Source organism: Vitis vinifera, chromosome 17, assembly GCF_030704535.1.
Source record: "Vitis vinifera cultivar Pinot Noir 40024 chromosome 17, ASM3070453v1".
Taxonomy (NCBI): Eukaryota; Viridiplantae; Streptophyta; class Magnoliopsida; order Vitales; family Vitaceae; genus Vitis; species Vitis vinifera.
This window is the reverse complement of record NC_081821.1, coordinates 10,146,853-10,164,628: the sequence shown is the minus strand read 5'-3', so window position 1 is coordinate 10,164,628 and position 17,776 is coordinate 10,146,853. Positions and strand designations below refer to the sequence as shown.

The following is a 17,776-nucleotide window of genomic DNA, read 5'->3' as shown; positions in this document are numbered from 1 at the left end:
AAATTAACATTAAAGAAAAAAAAAGAATGTATTATCTTAAACTCTATGTACCGTAAAAACAAATATGTCTTGATAACTGTTTTAAAAAAAATTATGAAAAATATTTTTTTTTTTTAAATGTTTTTGATAAATATTTTATTATATTTTTAATGTTCTTAAATATATTTTAAAATAATTTTTATACATTGTATTTTAATTTTAATTATTCTACGAGTTTGCTTAATTATGTTTTAAAACAACCCTCACAAACAATTGAAAACAATGTATTTTTTATTTTCAAGAAAGTGAAACAGAAATCAGATTTTTGTTCCAGAAATTGTTTTCTTGTTTTTTTATTCTAAATAGGAGATCAAACGGTGCCTATATTCATGTTTCTCAATCCTATGCACGGTCAACAATCCTGTCAACGAAGCTAAAGGTTGATCCAATTCACAAAGTTGTTATTAGGAGTGCGTGTATTTTAAGTTCAACTCCTGTCCAGTTATTCCACCACCCAAACCAGTGTACTTCTCCATTCTCCTACTCATCCAAATTCTTATTTATTTTGTTTTTCGACGGAAAAATTTCCAATCTGGGTCAGTTTCTATAGGGTACGTCGTTGTTCAAACTATAAGAACACATGGCTTTTGTTTTGAAAATTATTGAAGGGTTTAATTTTATTCATCATCATGTAATGGGTGCTGTCATTTTTAATTTGGTTGGATGCATTGATTGCTGGGTTTTGTTTGCTTTCTGATTTGGGTCTCAATTGTATTGCAAATTTCCAAATTTTTGGACTGTTTGTTTGCATTCGGATAAAAAGGATTGATCTTGTTTCTGATGATTTAGGTTTAATGGTCGATTTAAATACCTGGGTTTAATGCATTGAATTTGCATGAGAAAGAAGACCCGTTTCTATTTATTTTTTTTATTTTATTTTTTTTGGGTTTTCTATTATATTTACATTGATGGGTTCCAATTTTATATTGAAAATTGCAATTCCAGGTCAAAAAGTGGGTTTGTTTTGGTTCAATTTTGAATTCAACGGGTTAGTGTTTGTCTTTTCTACTTTATTAGCATGTTTCATTCATTTATCCATCTATTTGCTTGTTTTACTGAAATTTTTTGGTTTTGGAGCACAGGACAATTGACTAACTAGACCTGACCAGGGAGTTGGGAGAGGGTTAGGGAGTAGGTGGCCAGAGTTTGGGTTAATGGCTTGTCTCAAAGAAGACCCTATTCTTCGAAGCAACGATATAAAGGAGGATAGTGAAGAGACGGAGCCTAAAGATAAGGTGAGAGAAGAGGGAGGAGTGAGAGAGATGGTTCTGCCGGCTGGAAATTCAATTCACCGGTCCGGTTCTCGGCCGCAGCTTGACCTTAGTGGTGCAGCCATTCAAGGGAACAATTTTGAGGAAAGGCATCCAACAATTCTCTTGCCCAATCAGTCTGATGATATATCTCATCTGGCTTTGGACATTGGAGGTGAATTCAGCTTTCATTTTTTTCTTGTTTTAATGGTTCTGTTGCTCATTTCTTGGTTCAAAGGTGAATTCAGCTTTTATTTTTTTTCTTGTTTTAATGGTTCTGTTGCTTTTTTCTGGTTTCAATTGTGATTTTCCTGTGGTTGGGATTGCTTTTGTTTGGTTAGTTATTGGTTTGCTTTGAATCAGTTCTCTTGCCATGAATATAGAGGTACCAAGGCTATATATTTGGTTAAACTCTTAAGCTAAATCCTAATTGTGCATGTCATACATGTCTATCCATAACAACCCCCTTCTTTGAGGGTGATTTTGTTGGAAACTGTTCTATGCCTTTCATAGTTTTTTCCTTCTTTTACTGCCTATTTCCTCAGTAATTTTAGGTGTTGGAGGACAATTTTCTATTGATTTGTTATTTCTAGTGTGAATACTATCATGAGCGGATGAGTAAACTTCTATGTTTTTGCGGGGTCTGTTGGGACGTCATTTGTTTTTGTCCGGACAGGGCCGCAGAGTATATTTGGCTCTGTGTCAGTCAGGGGCATCACAGAGTGGGCTCCCCAGGATTCGAACTTGGGTCCTATAGGCCTTAAGGCTTAGGATGTTGAAGCCCAGATGGTACCAGGAGGGCAACGTCCTAAGCCTTAAGGCCTACAGGACCCAAGGTCGAATCCTGGGGAGGCCACTCTGTGATGCCCCTGACTGGCACAGAGCCAAATATACTCCGCGGCCCTGCCCGGACAAAAACAAATGACGTCCCAACAGGGTCTATGATGGGGAAAAGCCTTTTAAAGTTTATTCAAGGAAGAAAGGGAAGACCTAAGTAAACTTTAAGTAGGATTAATATAATTAGAATTTGAGTCATGATAGGTTATTAAAGTCCTAGTAGAATAGGTTATTAGAGTCCTAGTAGACTAGGTTATTAGAGTCCTAGTAGAATAGGTTATTAGAGTCCTAGTAGACTTTGGATTTCTTAGAGAAGCCTATAAATAGGCTAATCAATGTAAATCAAAGGAATGAATTTTGATGAATAATATTATACTTTCTTTCATTGCAAGGTTGCAACCCTCAATGGTGAGACTCCATTGATTTTCTTCTAGGTGAGACTCCTAGAAGGCCTTAGTGAGACTCTAAGGTTTTCCATCTTTTCTTCATTGTTTCTTCTTTCTCTCTATTTCTTATCTTATAATTTTCTCTACCATAAAGTTTATTCCTTTTTCCTCTCCTTACACCCTAAAAATAAAACCCTAGCCCACCTACCCTTGAGTGTAGACAACCATCCTAGGGTTGTCCTACATCAATTTTGGTATCAGAGCCAAAATTCTTGGCTTGAAGGCATATGCAATTAAGGAGCGGAGCAACTTATGCAAGCATGAGTTCCAAAAAAACTTCTAGCAATCAAGATGCCGATACAATACGCTTGGAGGAAATTTCAGCCACACAACAATCCCATCAAGATGCTATAATACAACTAAATAGCAAACTTGATGAGATCATGAAGTTATTAGAAAAGAGTCAAGAAAAACGTCCAATTGAAGAGGAGATCGCAAGTCATCAATTTAGACAATCGCCAAATCGATCACGCGAAGAACAAGACAATTTTATGATGGGGAATCAAAGAAGGGCCAAACTTTTTGAGCTAGATGATGATGTGACAAAAAAGGTACGTCTTGAAGTTGCTGAATTTTATGGAAAACTAAATCCAACAGCTTTTCTTGATTGGATTGTGTCAATGGAAGATTACTTTGATTGGTATGCAATGCCCGAAAATAGAAAAGTTCGTTTTGTGAAGGCAAAGTTGAAAGGAGCAGCACGTCTATGGTGGCATAATATCGAGAATCAAGCTCATAGAACTGGCCAACCGCCTATTGACACATGGGACGAGATGAAGTTGAAGATGAAGGAGCACTTTCTCCCAATTGATTATGAACAACTTATGTATACAAAATTGTTTTCCCTTAAACAAGGTACCAAGTCCGTTGAAGAATATACAGAAGAATTCCATGAATTGAGCATTCGAAATCAAGTGCGGGAAAGTGATGCTCAACTTGCAGCCCGCTACAAAGCTGGACTTCGAATGGAGATTCAACTTGAGATGATAGCTGCACACACTTATACCGTAGATGACGTTTATCAACTAGCCCTCAAAATAGAAGAAGGCCTCAAATTCCGGGTTTCCAGGCGTCCAAGTTCACAAATTGGGAGCACTTTCTCCAACAGGACAGCAAGCAAACCCTTAAGCACGTCAAACTTCAGAACTCCTAATCATGTGAATGGTGGGGGCAACACTCAACAAACTTCGAATGTGGCTTATAAGAATGGTAATAAGGGTAAAAATTCAATGAGTAATGGAGATAGAAAAGTAGACGTGACTCCTTTATGCTTTAAGTGTGGTGGGCATGGTCATTATGCTGTTGTATGCCCAACCAAAAGTTTACACTTTTGTGTTGAAGAACCAGAATCTGAATTGGAAAGTTACCCAAAGGAAGAAGAGACCTACAATGAAGATGAAGTTAGTGAAGAATGTGACTACTATGATGGTATGACGGAAGGACATAGTCTTGTAGTACGACCTTTATTAACCGTTCCAAAAGTAAAAGGAGAAGAAGATTGGCGACGTACTAGCATTTTCCAAACACGTATTTCTTGCCAAGGGAGATTATGCACCATGATCATTGATGGAGGTAGCAGTTTGAACATAGCTTCACAAGAACTTGTTGAGAAGCTAAACCTTAAAACAGAGAGACATCCAAATCCATTCCGAGTAGCATGGGTTAATGACACCTCTATCCCGGTAAGTTTTCGTTGTTTAGTAACATTCCTTTTTGGTAAGGACTTTGAAGAGTCTGTATGGTGTGAGGTCTTACCCATTAAAGTAAGTCATATTTTACTTGGAAGACCTTGGCTCTTTGATAGAAAAGTTCAACATGACGGCTATGAAAATACATATGCTCTCATACACAACGGACGTAAGAAGATCCTTCGTCCAATGAAAGAAGTCCCTCCAATTAAGAAGTCGGATGAGAATGCACAACCAAAAAAGGTACTTACTATGTGTCAATTTGAAAATGAGAGCAAGGAAACTAAAGTTATTTTTGCTTTAATGGCTCGGAAAGTGGAAGAATTTAAAGAACAAGATAAGGAATATCCAGCAAACGCACGTAAAATCCTTGATGACTTTTCTGACTTATGGCCTGCAGAGTTACCTAATGAACTCCCTCCTATGCGTGACATACAACATGCCATTGATTTGATTCCCGGTGCATCATTACCAAATTTACCAGCCTACAGAATGAATCCAACAGAGCATGCTGAATTGAAAAGGCAAGTTGATGAATTACTTACTAAAGGCTTTATTCGTGAAAGCCTAAGTCCTTGTGGAGTTCCTGCCCTACTAACACCAAAGAAGGATGGATCATGGCGGATGTGTGTGGATAGTCGTGCAATCAACAAAATCACAATCAAGTATCGATTTCCAATTCCAAGACTTGATGACATGCTAGATATGATGGTTGGATCAGTAATCTTCTCAAAGATTGATCTAAGAAGTGGATATCATCAAATACGTATTAGACCAGGGGATGAATGGAAGACATCTTTCAAAACTAAGGATGGATTGTATAAATGGTTAGTCATGCCGTTTGGACTAACCAATGCTCCAAGTACCTTCATGCGGATTATGACGCAGGTATTAAAACCTTTTATTGGACGGTTTGTTGTTGTCTATTTTGATGATATTCTTATCTATAGTCGATCTTGTGAAGATCATGAGGAACACTTGAAGCAAGTAATGCGCACTCTTAGGGCTGAAAAGTTTTACATTAATTTGAAAAAATGTACTTTCATGAGCCCTAGTGTTGTATTTCTTGGCTTTGTTGTGTCTTCTAAGGGTGTTGAAACAGATCCGGAGAAGATCAAAGCTATTGTTGATTGGCCAGTACCAACAAATATCCATGAGGTGCGAAGCTTCCATGGAATGGCTACATTCTATCGACGATTTATTCGAAATTTCAGCTCTATTATGGCCCCAATTACTGAATGCATGAAACCTGGTTTATTTATTTGGACCAAGGCGGCCAACAAGGCATTTGAAGAAATCAAATCCAAGATGGTGAACCCTCCTATCCTACGCCTACCAGACTTTGAGAAAGTATTTGAGGTGGCCTGTGATGCTTCCCATGTGGGAATTGGAGCAGTCCTTAGCCAAGAGGGACATCCTGTGGCTTTCTTTAGTGAGAAGCTCAATGGGGCAAAGAAAAAATACTCCACATATGATCTTGAATTCTATGCAGTGGTGCAAGCAATTAGGCATTGGCAACATTATCTCAGTTACAAGGAATTTGTTTTGTATTCAGATCATGAAGCCTTGCGATATCTTAATTCTCAAAAGAAGCTTAACTCTCGACATGCAAAATGGAGTAGTTTTCTTCAACTGTTTACCTTTAATTTAAGGCATTGTGCAGGGATTGAAAATAAAGTAGCTGATGCCCTTAGCAGGAAGACCCTTCTCTTAGTAAACATGACAACCACTACAATTGGATTTGAAGAATTAAAGCATTGCTATGACAATGATGCTGATTTTTGAGATGTTTATTCCTCTCTTTTGAGTGGTTCAAAAGTAACATGTATTGATTTCCAGATTTTAGAAGGGTACTTGTTTTATAAAAATCGTTTATGCTTACTAAGGACTTCTCTACGTGATCATGTCATATGGGAACTTCATGGAGGCGGAATGGGCGGACATTTTGGACGAGATAAGACCATTGCTTTGGTGGAAGATCGCTTCTTTTGGCCTAGTTTAAAGAAGGATGTTTGGAAGGTTATCAAACAATGTCGAGCATGTCAAGTAGGAAAAGGTTCAAAGCAAAATACGGGGTTATATATGCCATTACCAGTTCCTTCCAAACCTTGGGAAGACTTGAGCATGGATTTTGTACTTGGATTACCAAGGACACAACGGGGCTTTGATTCTATATTTGTTGTGGTTGATAGATTTTCCAAAATGGCACATTTTATCCCATGTAAGAAGGCTTCGGATGCTTCTTATGTTGCTGCCTTATTCTTTAAAGAAGTAGTTCGATTGCATGGATTACCACAATCCATTGTCTCTGATCGCGATGTCAAGTTTATGAGCTATTTTTGGAAAACCTTGTGGGCCAAGCTAGGTACTCAATTAAAATTTTCAAGTTCTTTCCATCCTCAAACTGATGGACAAACAGAAGTTGTCAATCGCAGTCTTGGTAATCTGTTGAGATGCATTGTGAGAGATCAGTTGAGAAAGTGGGATAATGTCTTACCACAAGCCGAATTTGCTTTCAATAGCTCCACTAATCGTACTACTGGGTACTCACCTTTTGAAGTGGCATATGGGCTAAAACCTAAGCAACCTGTTGATCTTATACCATTACCTACTTCTGTCCGCACCAGCCAAGATGGTGATGCATTTGCACGTCATATACGAGATATACATGAAAAGGTACGAGAAAAAATCAAAATCAGCAATGAGAACTATAAAGAGGCAGCAGATGCACATCGAAGATATATTCAGTTTCAAGAAGGTGATCTAGTGATGGTTCGTTTACGACCAGAAAGATTTCATCCGAGCACATATCAAAAGCTTCAAGCTAAGAAAGCGGGTCCATTTCGGGTACTAAAGCGGTTGGGTGAGAATGCTTATTTGTTAGAGCTCTCTTCAAACTTGCATTTTAGTCCAATATTTAATGTGGAAGATTTACATATCTACCATGGCCATCACAACGATGTAAGTGAAGAGTTGGATCTTCAATTACCACCTACTCTTAGCCCACGTCCTGAGATCGAGTATGTTCTTGATGATCAACTTGTGTCTACTCGACAAGGTGGATACCAAAAATTTTTGGTGAAATGGCGAGGCAAACCACATTCCGAGAATACATGGATTACGACAACGGATTTTCAGAAGATTAACCCCGATCTCTATGAATTGTATCAAGCATCTAACTCGTCGGAGTCGAGTTCTTTCAAGCCGGGGAGAATTGATGGGGAAAAGCCTTTTAAAGTTTATTCAAGGAAGAAAGGGAAGACCTAAGTAAACTTTAAGTAGGATTAATATAATTAGAATTTGAGTCATGATAGGTTATTAAAGTCCTAGTAGAATAGGTTATTAGAGTCCTAGTAGACTAGGTTATTAGAGTCCTAGTAGAATAGGTTATTAGAGTCCTAGTAGACTTTGGATTTCTTAGAGAAGCCTATAAATAGGCTAATCAATGTAAATCAAAGGAATGAATTTTGATGAATAATATTATACTTTCTTTCATTGCAAGGTTGCAACCCTCAATGGTGAGACTCCATTGATTTTCTTCTAGGTGAGACTCCTAGAAGGCCTTAGTGAGACTCTAAGGTTTTCCATCTTTTCTTCATTGTTTCTTCTTTCTCTCTATTTCTTATCTTATAATTTTCTCTACCATAAAGTTTATTCCTTTTTCCTCTCCTTACACCCTAAAAATAAAACCCTAGCCCACCTACCCTTGAGTGTAGACAACCATCCTAGGGTTGTCCTACATCAGTCTATCTGGTTTGATGTCATAACAAAGGGGCTTTATGACTTTTAGTAACTGATCAAATGATTTTTGACTGAATGCAATGCGCTAATTGCTTCATCATGTTGGAAATTGATAATTTTTTTTTTTAACATACCTGTCTGCCTGAGTTGTGAAGAACATGTGCAATTTTTAATCCGTTTTTTGAGAAATCTTGATGAAATTATGATCTTTTTTGGGGTCATCTTTTCTTTGAACATGTGGCATGACCCAGGAAACTTTTAGGCAATTATATGGATGGGCACATTAGCTGCTCAAGGTTTTTACATTGTTGGCTTCCCTCTATTCATATTCTAATTTTAAAAACTTTCATATAATTTTATTTTCTTTTCCTAAAATTTCATTTCTATGTTTCATGGCTTTGATAATAATTTTTAGAGCAGCATGATGATGGATAAATAACATTAAAAGTTCTCAGAAATTTTCTCATACTTGTAAATGGAGCTAACATCTATTGCCCTTAATTTCAAGATCCAAGTGACAGCAAGTATTTAAATAGTAACCTAAATGCATTAGTTTCAACATATGAATATAATGTTTTTACAGTAGAAGGTTTAAATGGTTGCAAATGTAGTAGCCATTTTACAATGGCAGATAACCTCTCACCTACTGTTAAGTTCTTTTCTTTTTTCTTTTTCTTTATAATTTCATGTTGATAATGTGTAACATGATAGTTTTGTTGACACCTTGAGGTGTGATGTGTCTAAAAATCTCAAGTACTTAAATGGTTTCTTGGCAGGATCTCTCATTAAGTTGGTGTATTTTTCAAGACATGAAGACCGGTCAATTGATGATAAGAGGAAAAGGTCTATCAAGGAGAGATTGGGAGTTACAAATGGTAATAGGAGAAGCTACCCTATTCTTGGTGGAAGGCTCCATTTTGTGAAGTTTGAGACAAGCAAGATTAATGAATGCTTGGACTTCATTAATTCTAAGCAGCTTCATCGTGGCGGTATATATTTTATAGCAGTCCTATCTTTCATCTTTCCAAATTTCATTTTCTTTTCTTAGTGCTAAACATAGTAGATGCCCCTGTTTGTTATAGCATATTTGTGTTGGAGGATGATTGATGTGCCTTAGTTCAAATCATCCCATTTTTTTTTTTTTTTTAAATAAAATTGAAAAAGCTTTTATTTATTTCTGTTATATTTTGCTGATAATTTTGACCATTGTGTCACGGATAGGGATGGACTCACGCCTTTGGCTTTCTGAGGCCCCACCCAGTGATGATGTCATAATTAAGGTAAACCTTGTGCTTAGAAATATGTTTAAGCTTTTCCCATGCCTCAATTAAAGTTGGTTTTAAGTGGTTCATTATCTTACAAAGGATGCTAGGCCTTTGGATTGAATTATGAGATTTTGCTGACAAATTGTATGAGTAGTAAGAAACAGATACTATTTGGTGTTCTTAAAGTAAAACATGCATTGCAGTTCATTTTTATTTTGGATAGGCATGAGTATATTGGAATTATGGTAGTCACCAATATTAATTTAGTAATATAGTTGATTAATTGGTTCCATATTTGCACTTTGCCTCATGCCCAAATTCCTATTCATTCAACTCTTCTGGTTCTTTTAAATATAAGATCCAATTGAAGTCACCAGCACATCCATTGAGTTACATTTTTCTTGCCCTTTCCCCAAATTGTCTCCTGTCTCAAATTTTTTTCCTTAATTCTGAAACATGACTGCTTTTACAGCCAGTGGTCACTGGATGTTGCATAGATGTGGGATGTTGTATATGGGAAAATCATTAGTGTACTATTTAGATGGTTTAGTTTCTGCTTGTCATATTTGGGTTTCCATTTCACTCTCAATATGTGCATTTATTAACTAATTGAGTTTGTGAGAAGGCCACAGGTGGTGGAGCACACAAGTTTGCAGATCTCTTCAAAGAAAGGCTTGGGGTTAGTATTGACAAAGAAGATGAAATGGATTGTCTTGTGGCTGGAGCAAATTTTTTACTTAAGGTATAATCCTGAAACGAAATCCCTCTTTGTTTGTACAAGTTAGTGTTTAATGAAGTGAACTGCTTGTAAAGAGCAGATGGAGTTTTAAATGCTTCTCTCTTATTTGATCTTCTCTGAGCAGAATGATTAAGATGATGTCATGGGGAATTTTAAATTTGGCTTTCAATTCTTTTTCTTCAGTAGAATTATATGTTTCTTATTTTAGAACTATCAGGTGCTACTCAATGCATAATGTTATCTATTCATTTATTTCCTTTGTCTCTTGATTTGTGTCTTAGACAAATATCGTTAAGTGTAGGACATTTTGTTAGAGGCTGAAACATTATCTTTATATTTGTTTATACAATGATAAAGTTGGATTTGTAAAGTATTATGATTTATAATAAGGACAAGGAGAAACAACCTGATCTGTGAGTGGTTATACTGCAAACACAAATGAGATACTCATTTTTATACAGATATGCATGCATATGTCCATGCAGACACATTACTGGAAGGAAATATGTTAGTTGCAGAAGTTTGTATGCTGCTTATCAACTGAGGCAAGATTGGTGTTTTGTTGTGAGAAACAGAAGATAATCCTCACGAAATGCACCAAAAGAAAATTAGTGTTGCTGCCCATCTGAAAGGAAAAATTCATAGAAGGTAGCCCTCAGAGCGATATGAGGGACCCTGCAGTGAATGACTTACACAGGGTGTAGGCTATAAATGTCAATGCTTTTTTGTAGGTTTATTTTTTTCCTTTTCATTTTCTCTCCTGCCTCCTGAAAAAAAAAGGTGAAAACATCATGGAAAATGAATAAAACAGTTAATTCACTCCATTGGAAATGAATAAATAATCATTTATACAGTTGTTTTAACTAAAAAAAAAAGTATTTGCTTGATGGAAATCAGTTACTTTTAGAGTATATTGTGGAATTTTATTTAGAATTTAGATAAGTGGAATACATTTGATTTGCCTTGCCCTTGGGGTTTTTGGTGATTCATAGTTGATTGGATTTTAGAATTTAGTTTGGAAATTTGAGTAGAGATTCATAACTAAGAAGTGGAATTTTCTTGTAGCTATATAAGTTTGCTTGGATAAGTTGATGTGCATTTGTGTTATCTTAGCCTTATGCTTAGTGTCCATCTTGGTAGCTTAGAAGTGGAGGAGGATGTATAAACTTGCCCCAATCTCGTTTCTTAAGCAATCTATAGTCAGCTTGGCTCAGTTCGTTTTTACCACTACATTGGATTTTGTTTAATGAAAATTCTTGCAGCCCAAGTATTTGTCAAGTTGATTTTTGCAGTTGTCTAAATTTAGAAATAAAGGATCAGATTATTACTCTGAGGCTTCTGTCATTTGTTTCACTACTTTCTTCTTTTTTGGTGATAGAAAGCTAAAAATGTTATTAATCTGAGAGAAAGTAAAAGAAAGGACAAGAGATCCTTAATCCCTGTTTTATCCACTTCACCAAATGTCATGCACTTTCCAGTGCCATGATCCTCTAATGATTTTTAAGAACATCATGCGTACACTGTGTAGTGATGCCAACATCTCTTAATTCATCTTCCTCTCTTTTTGTCTCTCTCTATGTTCTCTTGTTTCTTTTTAATTGTATCAATTGACAGTACGCACAAACTTCTTTTTTTTTTTATAATGATTTTGCCTAATATGGTGGAAAGAAAAAGAACAATGGAGATTAATTTGTATTTTGCTTATAAAATGTAAGTTCTGTTTTTTTTTTTTTTTTTCCTTCTGTAAGAAACAAATAATATTATAATAAATGAGAGATGGAAGATTTATAATGATAGTGCAGTATCCTTGTTATGTTTCCTAAGATAATGACTGAAAATGGTATGTTTTGTAACAAAATTTCTTAACAATTGATTTGCTAGTAAGCGTTTGCATTTTACTTTTAATTTTTTTATCCTATAGTGCAATGTTTGTTGTTTTCCTCTATTTTACCTCTGTACTTCCAATAGAAATTCTTAGTTTGTTATTTTTCCTTTTTATTGGTTATTATTATTATTTTTTCATTTTTTTTATAATTTTGCTTTGGGTAGGCAATCCGTCATGAAGCTTTCACACACATGGAAGGTCATAAAGAGTTTGTGCAGATTGACCACAATGATCTATTCCCTTATCTTCTTGTTAACATTGGCTCTGGTGTTAGCATGATTAAGGTACAATGTCTTCTAGTTTCCACTTCATTTGATTTCGAGTACTTCACTTTAAGCATCATAAAAACTTTTTGTTGTAATTGCTGCTTTTGATTTTGAGCTAGTGTAGGTTGATGGGGATGGGAAGTTTCAGCGGGTTAGTGGGACAAATGTTGGTGGTGGTACTTATTGGGGCTTGGGAAGGCTATTAACAAAGTGTAAAAGGTCAATTTGATATTTTAACCTATTTGTTATTGTTCCTCAATTTCCTGTTTGACACCTGAAATATTAATTGTCTGATATTCATTTATTTTTCAGTTTTGATGATTTGCTGGAACTAAGTCAACGAGGAGATAATAGGACCATTGACATGCTTGTTGGGGACATCTATGGTGGCATGGATTACTCAAAAGTATATGCCTTCTTCCTTAATTAACATGATCTGACTTTGCATGATTTTTTTTATTTTTATTTGTTTTATTATTATCATTATATTGGGATATATCACTAATATCTGCCACTGAAAAAATAAAGTGATATTGTGAGTTTTTCTGTGTGTGCTTGTGTTTATCTCTATTTATGGATGATTTCAGGTGGAATTTCTTTAATTCTATTAGTGACTGGATAACCTCTGATCTTTTGAGTGATTGCAGATCGGTCTCTCTGCCTCGACCATTGCCTCTAGTTTTGGCAAGACAATTTCTGAAAACAAGGAGCTAGAAGACTACAGGCCTGAAGATATCTCCCTCTCCCTCTTGCGTATGATTTCATATAATATAGGGCAGGTGAGCTGCCTAACAACAAGATCTCTTCATGCAATAGGTTCAGAGAGAAATTCTGTTGTGTTATTCTGTTTTGTCAAAAGTTTTGTTTTCTCCCAAATTGTTTTGTGCATCTTGTTTGAATTATCCTCTGAATAATCTTGATTTGATATGTTTTGCTTTTTAATATACTGAAAAATTCCATGGATAGCACCTGACCCCTTGTTGTTGGAATCAAAGAACAAAAATCAGAGAAAAGTTACAGAAGGGATGTATATTTCATATAGTTATTAAAAAAAAGAGAGAATATCCTACCGGACTGAAGTTTGGATATGTGATTTGTGTCCACATCCTTGCGGTGAAATGTATATGTACCATGTAGCCTCTTTTAATCAGAGAGCTTATCAGGATCAAGAGATGGTGCCAATAGGTCCAAAAATAGAAGTTACATTTTCCTTGCCACTCGTGAAAACACTCTCTGTTACTCTGATTTGACTTTTTTGAAAATGCCATAGATTTGAACTCTGAATTTACTTTCTGGATCCTTTCCATCTTCATGGTTAACATTGGTTAGCATGCATGTGGTTCTACATTTTGCCTATCAGTTTATTTTAACTTTAGGAAATAATGACAGTAATAAGTGATAGATAAATTAGTATAGTAATTGAGGACAAGTAAACTGTAACTTTTGGGACTTGCTTGAGAAATTAATTGGATTTTGTTTTCCATTCATATTGTTTAGCCATATTAAATTTCTCCATGAAATCCTCCAAGGTAGTTGACCAGCATCTTCAATATTTTTTGGTTAAGTTGCCTGTCATTTTCATCTCAGATAAGCAATTAAAAATTGCTATAATGTATTGGCAATGAAGATGTCTTTTTGCTTCTAATTTGGCGGGTTCTTTTTGTTCCTTTTTTTTTTTGTCTAGATATCTTACTTGAATGCACTTCGGTTTGGGCTTAAGAGAATCTTTTTTGGAGGATTTTTCATAAGAGGTCATGCTTATACAATGGATACGATCTCCTTTGCTGTTCAGTTCTGGTAATTGTCAAGGACCATTATTAATTTATCAGGCTTTTAAGAATAAACATTCCTCAGAATGCTTGTCTAGTTCCTACATGTTTTTCTTCTCTTTGTCCTGATCGGTTTTTTGCCATCATTTTGTTGTTTATTATTTTCCTTTCACTTAAGAGTTCAAACTTGATATTCTTTGTTTAGGTCAAATGGGGATGCCCAGGCAATGTTTTTGCGGCATGAAGGATTCTTAGGAGCTTTAGGTGCATTCATGAGCTATGAGAAGCATGGTCTCGATGACTTGATGGTCCATCAGTTAGTTGAAAGGTTCCCAATGGGAGCACCATACATAGGAGGAAGGATTCATGGTCCACCACTTGGGGATTTGAATGAAAAGGCAAGTATACGCACAGAATTTGGAAAATATGATCCATACCTGCCAATCTACTTGAAATTAATGGGTTTGGTTTGGATGCTTTCCTGTGATGGTAGTTTTTCATGCCTCTAAGTTCACTTTGTTTATAAATAAACTGGGTTCAGGGTTTGGCTTCCTAATTGATCAACCAGAAACCATCTCAGGAGCAGTTTTCTAGATTTTTTATTATTATGTATATTTTTATTGTCTCTAACAACTTCATTTTTTTTTTTAAAAAAGAAAAAAAAAATCTAATCTGGTCCAAAACTTGGTTTTAGTTTTACCTCTAAATAAGTAATGGATTTGTTTGTTCAGCAATGTGATTATGACCTTGTTTGGATCAACTTCTAAGAAGTCAAAAGCTTTTTTTTAAGCTCAATAAAAGTTTGTATGCCTATTTGGATAATTTTGTTCAAAGAGCTTATGACTTAAAAAAGAGCTTAATATGCAAGTTAGGAAAATGTTGTTTCTTGTAGAAGCTCTAGTTTGGCTTATGCAAAACGTTTTTTCATGTTTAATAAAACTTTAATAACACCAATACTACCCTTCAAGAATTGTGACTTTGACTTCAACTTCAACTTCTAACCAAAGCCAAAACAAGAAGCTGTCCCAAATGAGGTCCATAAGTAGTTTGGAAACACTCTAAGCTGATACAAAGTTGCCTAATATAATCTTTTTTTTTTTTCCCTTTTATTTTTTTTCACTTTTATGCCAAACAACTTGGTATCAGAGCATCAGGATCAAGACAACAAATTGAAGATGGATCCAGCATGAGATATAAAGGAGTTGACATCAGCAGTAGCACATGATGATGTCAGCACCATATGGACCCCAAAAATCCTGAATCGTTAGGATTTCATTAGTAGTTCTTGGGAGAATTTGGATCTGAAATTTCGTAGCATTTCAAGATTGTTTAATAACCTTTTCTCCATTTTTCTTGTATTTTTTGGAAAAAGGGCTGTTTTTTCTTGGATTTTATTACGACTACAGTATGGTGGCTCGGTGGATCTGTAGGCAATCCTAGTTGGGTTAATTTTTGCTGGGAAATAAGTGCAAGGTGAATCTTTTGAGCATGGTTGTGAAGTTTTTACCCTCTTCCGTATCTCTAAAGGCTACAAAGTTCGTTCTTTTTGTTGGTTTGCTGTTGGTCCTGAAGGGGCTCATTTGGTTGGATCTGAATGATAGTTGCAGTTTGGAATAATTGTTGAACTGTTTGCTAGTGGTGCAGGTTGTTGGTCTTGACTTCTTGGTATTTTCTGACGTATGAAAGCTTCTATTTAACTTGTTTTTGTGGAAGAAGAGTTGTTTTTTTACCTTAGTTGTCTGTGAGGATTTTGTTTTTCAAGACAAATATGTTTTCCAACTGTAGCTATAGGACTACAAATCCAATTGTTAGGAGTTAAAATATGTTTAAGGCAACTTTTGACAATCCTAATGTTTAGATGACTACAGAAAAATTTGATAGAACTAATTAGTTAACTTAGAATTAATTACAATGCTTGTCTCTTAAGAGAAGAGGAAAATATGGTTATGTGAATAGGAGAATCACAGATCCTGATTCTGACAGCATTGCTTATGAGAAATGGGAAGCATCAAACTTGATTATGATGGTCAAGGGTTGGGGAAGGGAAGAAAGATCACCTTGTGGGTTGGAACTAGATGTGTAAGGCATTGGGAGAATATCCTTGAGGAGTAGAGCCCTTTTAGGGAAGTGGTTGTGGAGGTTCCCTAGGGAGAATGATGCTTTCTGGCACAAGGTCATTTTGAGTTTCTACTGGTCAAACTCTAATGGATGCCAACTGTGTTGTTAGGTGGTCACATAAATTCCCTTTCAAAGGCTATTACATAAGCATCCTTAGACTTCTTTAAATTCTTACTAAGATCATATTTATCCAAAGTAAGACATAGCAGACTATATTTACCAAACATAAAGGTGGTTAGACTATAGTTCTAATGTTTTATCTTGATGACATTGTATTAATTGTTAATGATGGATCTAAGATTTTCCTATTAAAGAAATACCCATGAAGAGAGTTTGAGATTAAAGACTTGGATCACCTTAGATATTTTTTTGGAGTTCATATTGCTTGGTTTGATAAAGGGATGTTTGCTTGTTAGAGGAAATACGTGCTAGACTTGTTGAAAGAAACTTGGATGCTAGGATGTAAATGGTAGATACTCCAATTGAGGTGAATCATTGATTTAAGTAATGAAAGTGTAACTCTTTTTACGTATTTATCAAAATCTTGTGGAAAGTTTAATCTATTTGTCTCTCACTGGACCCCATATTGCGCTTATGCATTCATCTACATCTCATCATCTATAGGCAACATGAATTTTGAGGTACCTAAAGTCATGTCTTGGGAAAGCTATTTATAAATTTGTATATGCATTCATCTATATCTCATCATCTAGAGGTCACATAAGAGTTTTTGAGGCACCTAAAGTCATGTCTTGGGAAAGCTATTTTAGAAAGTCACCTTTTTATAATCAAAATTAAGTGAGTCTTATTGTCATTGTTTTAGCAATGCTTTTTTCTTTTCTTTTTTCTTTTTCTTTTTTAAATAATTGTTTCATTATTATGATGTATTTATCTATAATCAAAGATGTTTTTATATTGCTGAATATGATTGTCTAGATTTTCAAGATTTATCGTGTGTGTAACTCTTTCATTCTTGAGCAAATAAATCTGTTTCTTTGTTGTTTACTGATTATCTTATTTTCTTCTGATTTAATAACTAATAGAAAGGAGCTAATGACTGTTTATGTATCAATGGTCAATCATGATGCTGTTTAAAGTTAGACATTTTATAGTGATACTTGTATATGGCATGTCAACCAAGTATAGTTTTATTTTTATTACCAGTAAAGGATACTTCACCTTCAACTGTGTTCTAGAAGGAAAGAATTATGAATCTTGATAAATGTATCTTTTAGAAAAGAAGAACAAAAGAATATAGGGGTCATTGCCTGGTCCACTGAAGACTTCTCAGCCTTTCAAGTGTGAAAGCACATGTTTGGTTCCATATGCATCCAGTTGATTAAAAGATGCTCAAGTTTAGGTCCTCACATGTTCTTCCCTCCAAGAAACTCTTTGGCTCACCATACATGGAGAATCCAGTGTGGAACAAATGCTTCTTACACTCCTGCAACTCAAGATTTAAGTCCTACTTGTCAAAAAATTTTAGCACTAATTTCTATATATGATACACCCTTGCTAGAGACACATGTGGGAACCAATAATGTCTCAGGCTGGTTTTAATTATTGTGATTTGAGTAGGATTTTAAAAACTCAAATGGTATCATACCCCATGACTCAATAATAATATTTTTTGGAATCATACTTTCCCAATTATTCTATACCATAAGCATTGAGCCATTAGCAGAAGGATAGATTCTTAAAGTGACCATAGCCATGCATCTAGTCAAAGTTGG

The 17,776-nt window shown here is 35.3% G+C and overlaps 2 protein-coding genes across 9 annotated transcripts in view; both read left to right on the top strand.

Moving 5' to 3' along the window:
• The first annotated feature begins 255 nt into the window (after nt 1–255).
• Nucleotides 256–17,776, top strand: part of LOC100255260 (pantothenate kinase 2) — a 31,452-nt gene continuing 13,931 nt past the window's right edge. Inside the window, exons 1-12 of one of the 8 annotated variants that reach the window (XM_010664865.3) lie at nt 256–418; nt 985–1,027; nt 1,122–1,464; nt 8,778–8,990; nt 9,223–9,281; nt 9,892–10,008; nt 12,055–12,174; nt 12,281–12,375; nt 12,469–12,562; nt 12,804–12,935; nt 13,841–13,953; nt 14,131–14,323. In XM_010664865.3, the coding sequence (XP_010663167.1) occupies nt 1,194–1,464; nt 8,778–8,990; nt 9,223–9,281; nt 9,892–10,008; nt 12,055–12,174; nt 12,281–12,375; nt 12,469–12,562; nt 12,804–12,935; nt 13,841–13,953; nt 14,131–14,323 (1,407 nt within the window). In that variant the 5' untranslated portion in view covers nt 256–418; nt 985–1,027; nt 1,122–1,193. Of the gene's footprint in view, nt 591–984; nt 1,028–1,121; nt 1,465–8,777; nt 8,991–9,222; nt 9,282–9,891; nt 10,009–12,054; nt 12,175–12,280; nt 12,376–12,468; nt 12,563–12,803; nt 12,936–13,840; nt 13,954–14,130; nt 14,324–17,776 lie in introns of all 8 variants that reach the window. The other 7 variants (XM_010664863.3, XM_010664862.3, XM_010664861.3 and 4 more) reach the window with 7 other exon arrangements.
• LOC132252805 (uncharacterized) lies at nt 2,263–6,626 on the top strand. Its single transcript, XM_059734081.1, has 2 exons — nt 2,263–2,330; nt 2,379–6,626. Exon 2 carries the CDS (start codon nt 2,800–2,802, stop codon nt 6,043–6,045), a length of 3,246 nt encoding a protein of 1,081 aa, XP_059590064.1. The 5' UTR covers nt 2,263–2,330; nt 2,379–2,799; the 3' UTR covers nt 6,046–6,626.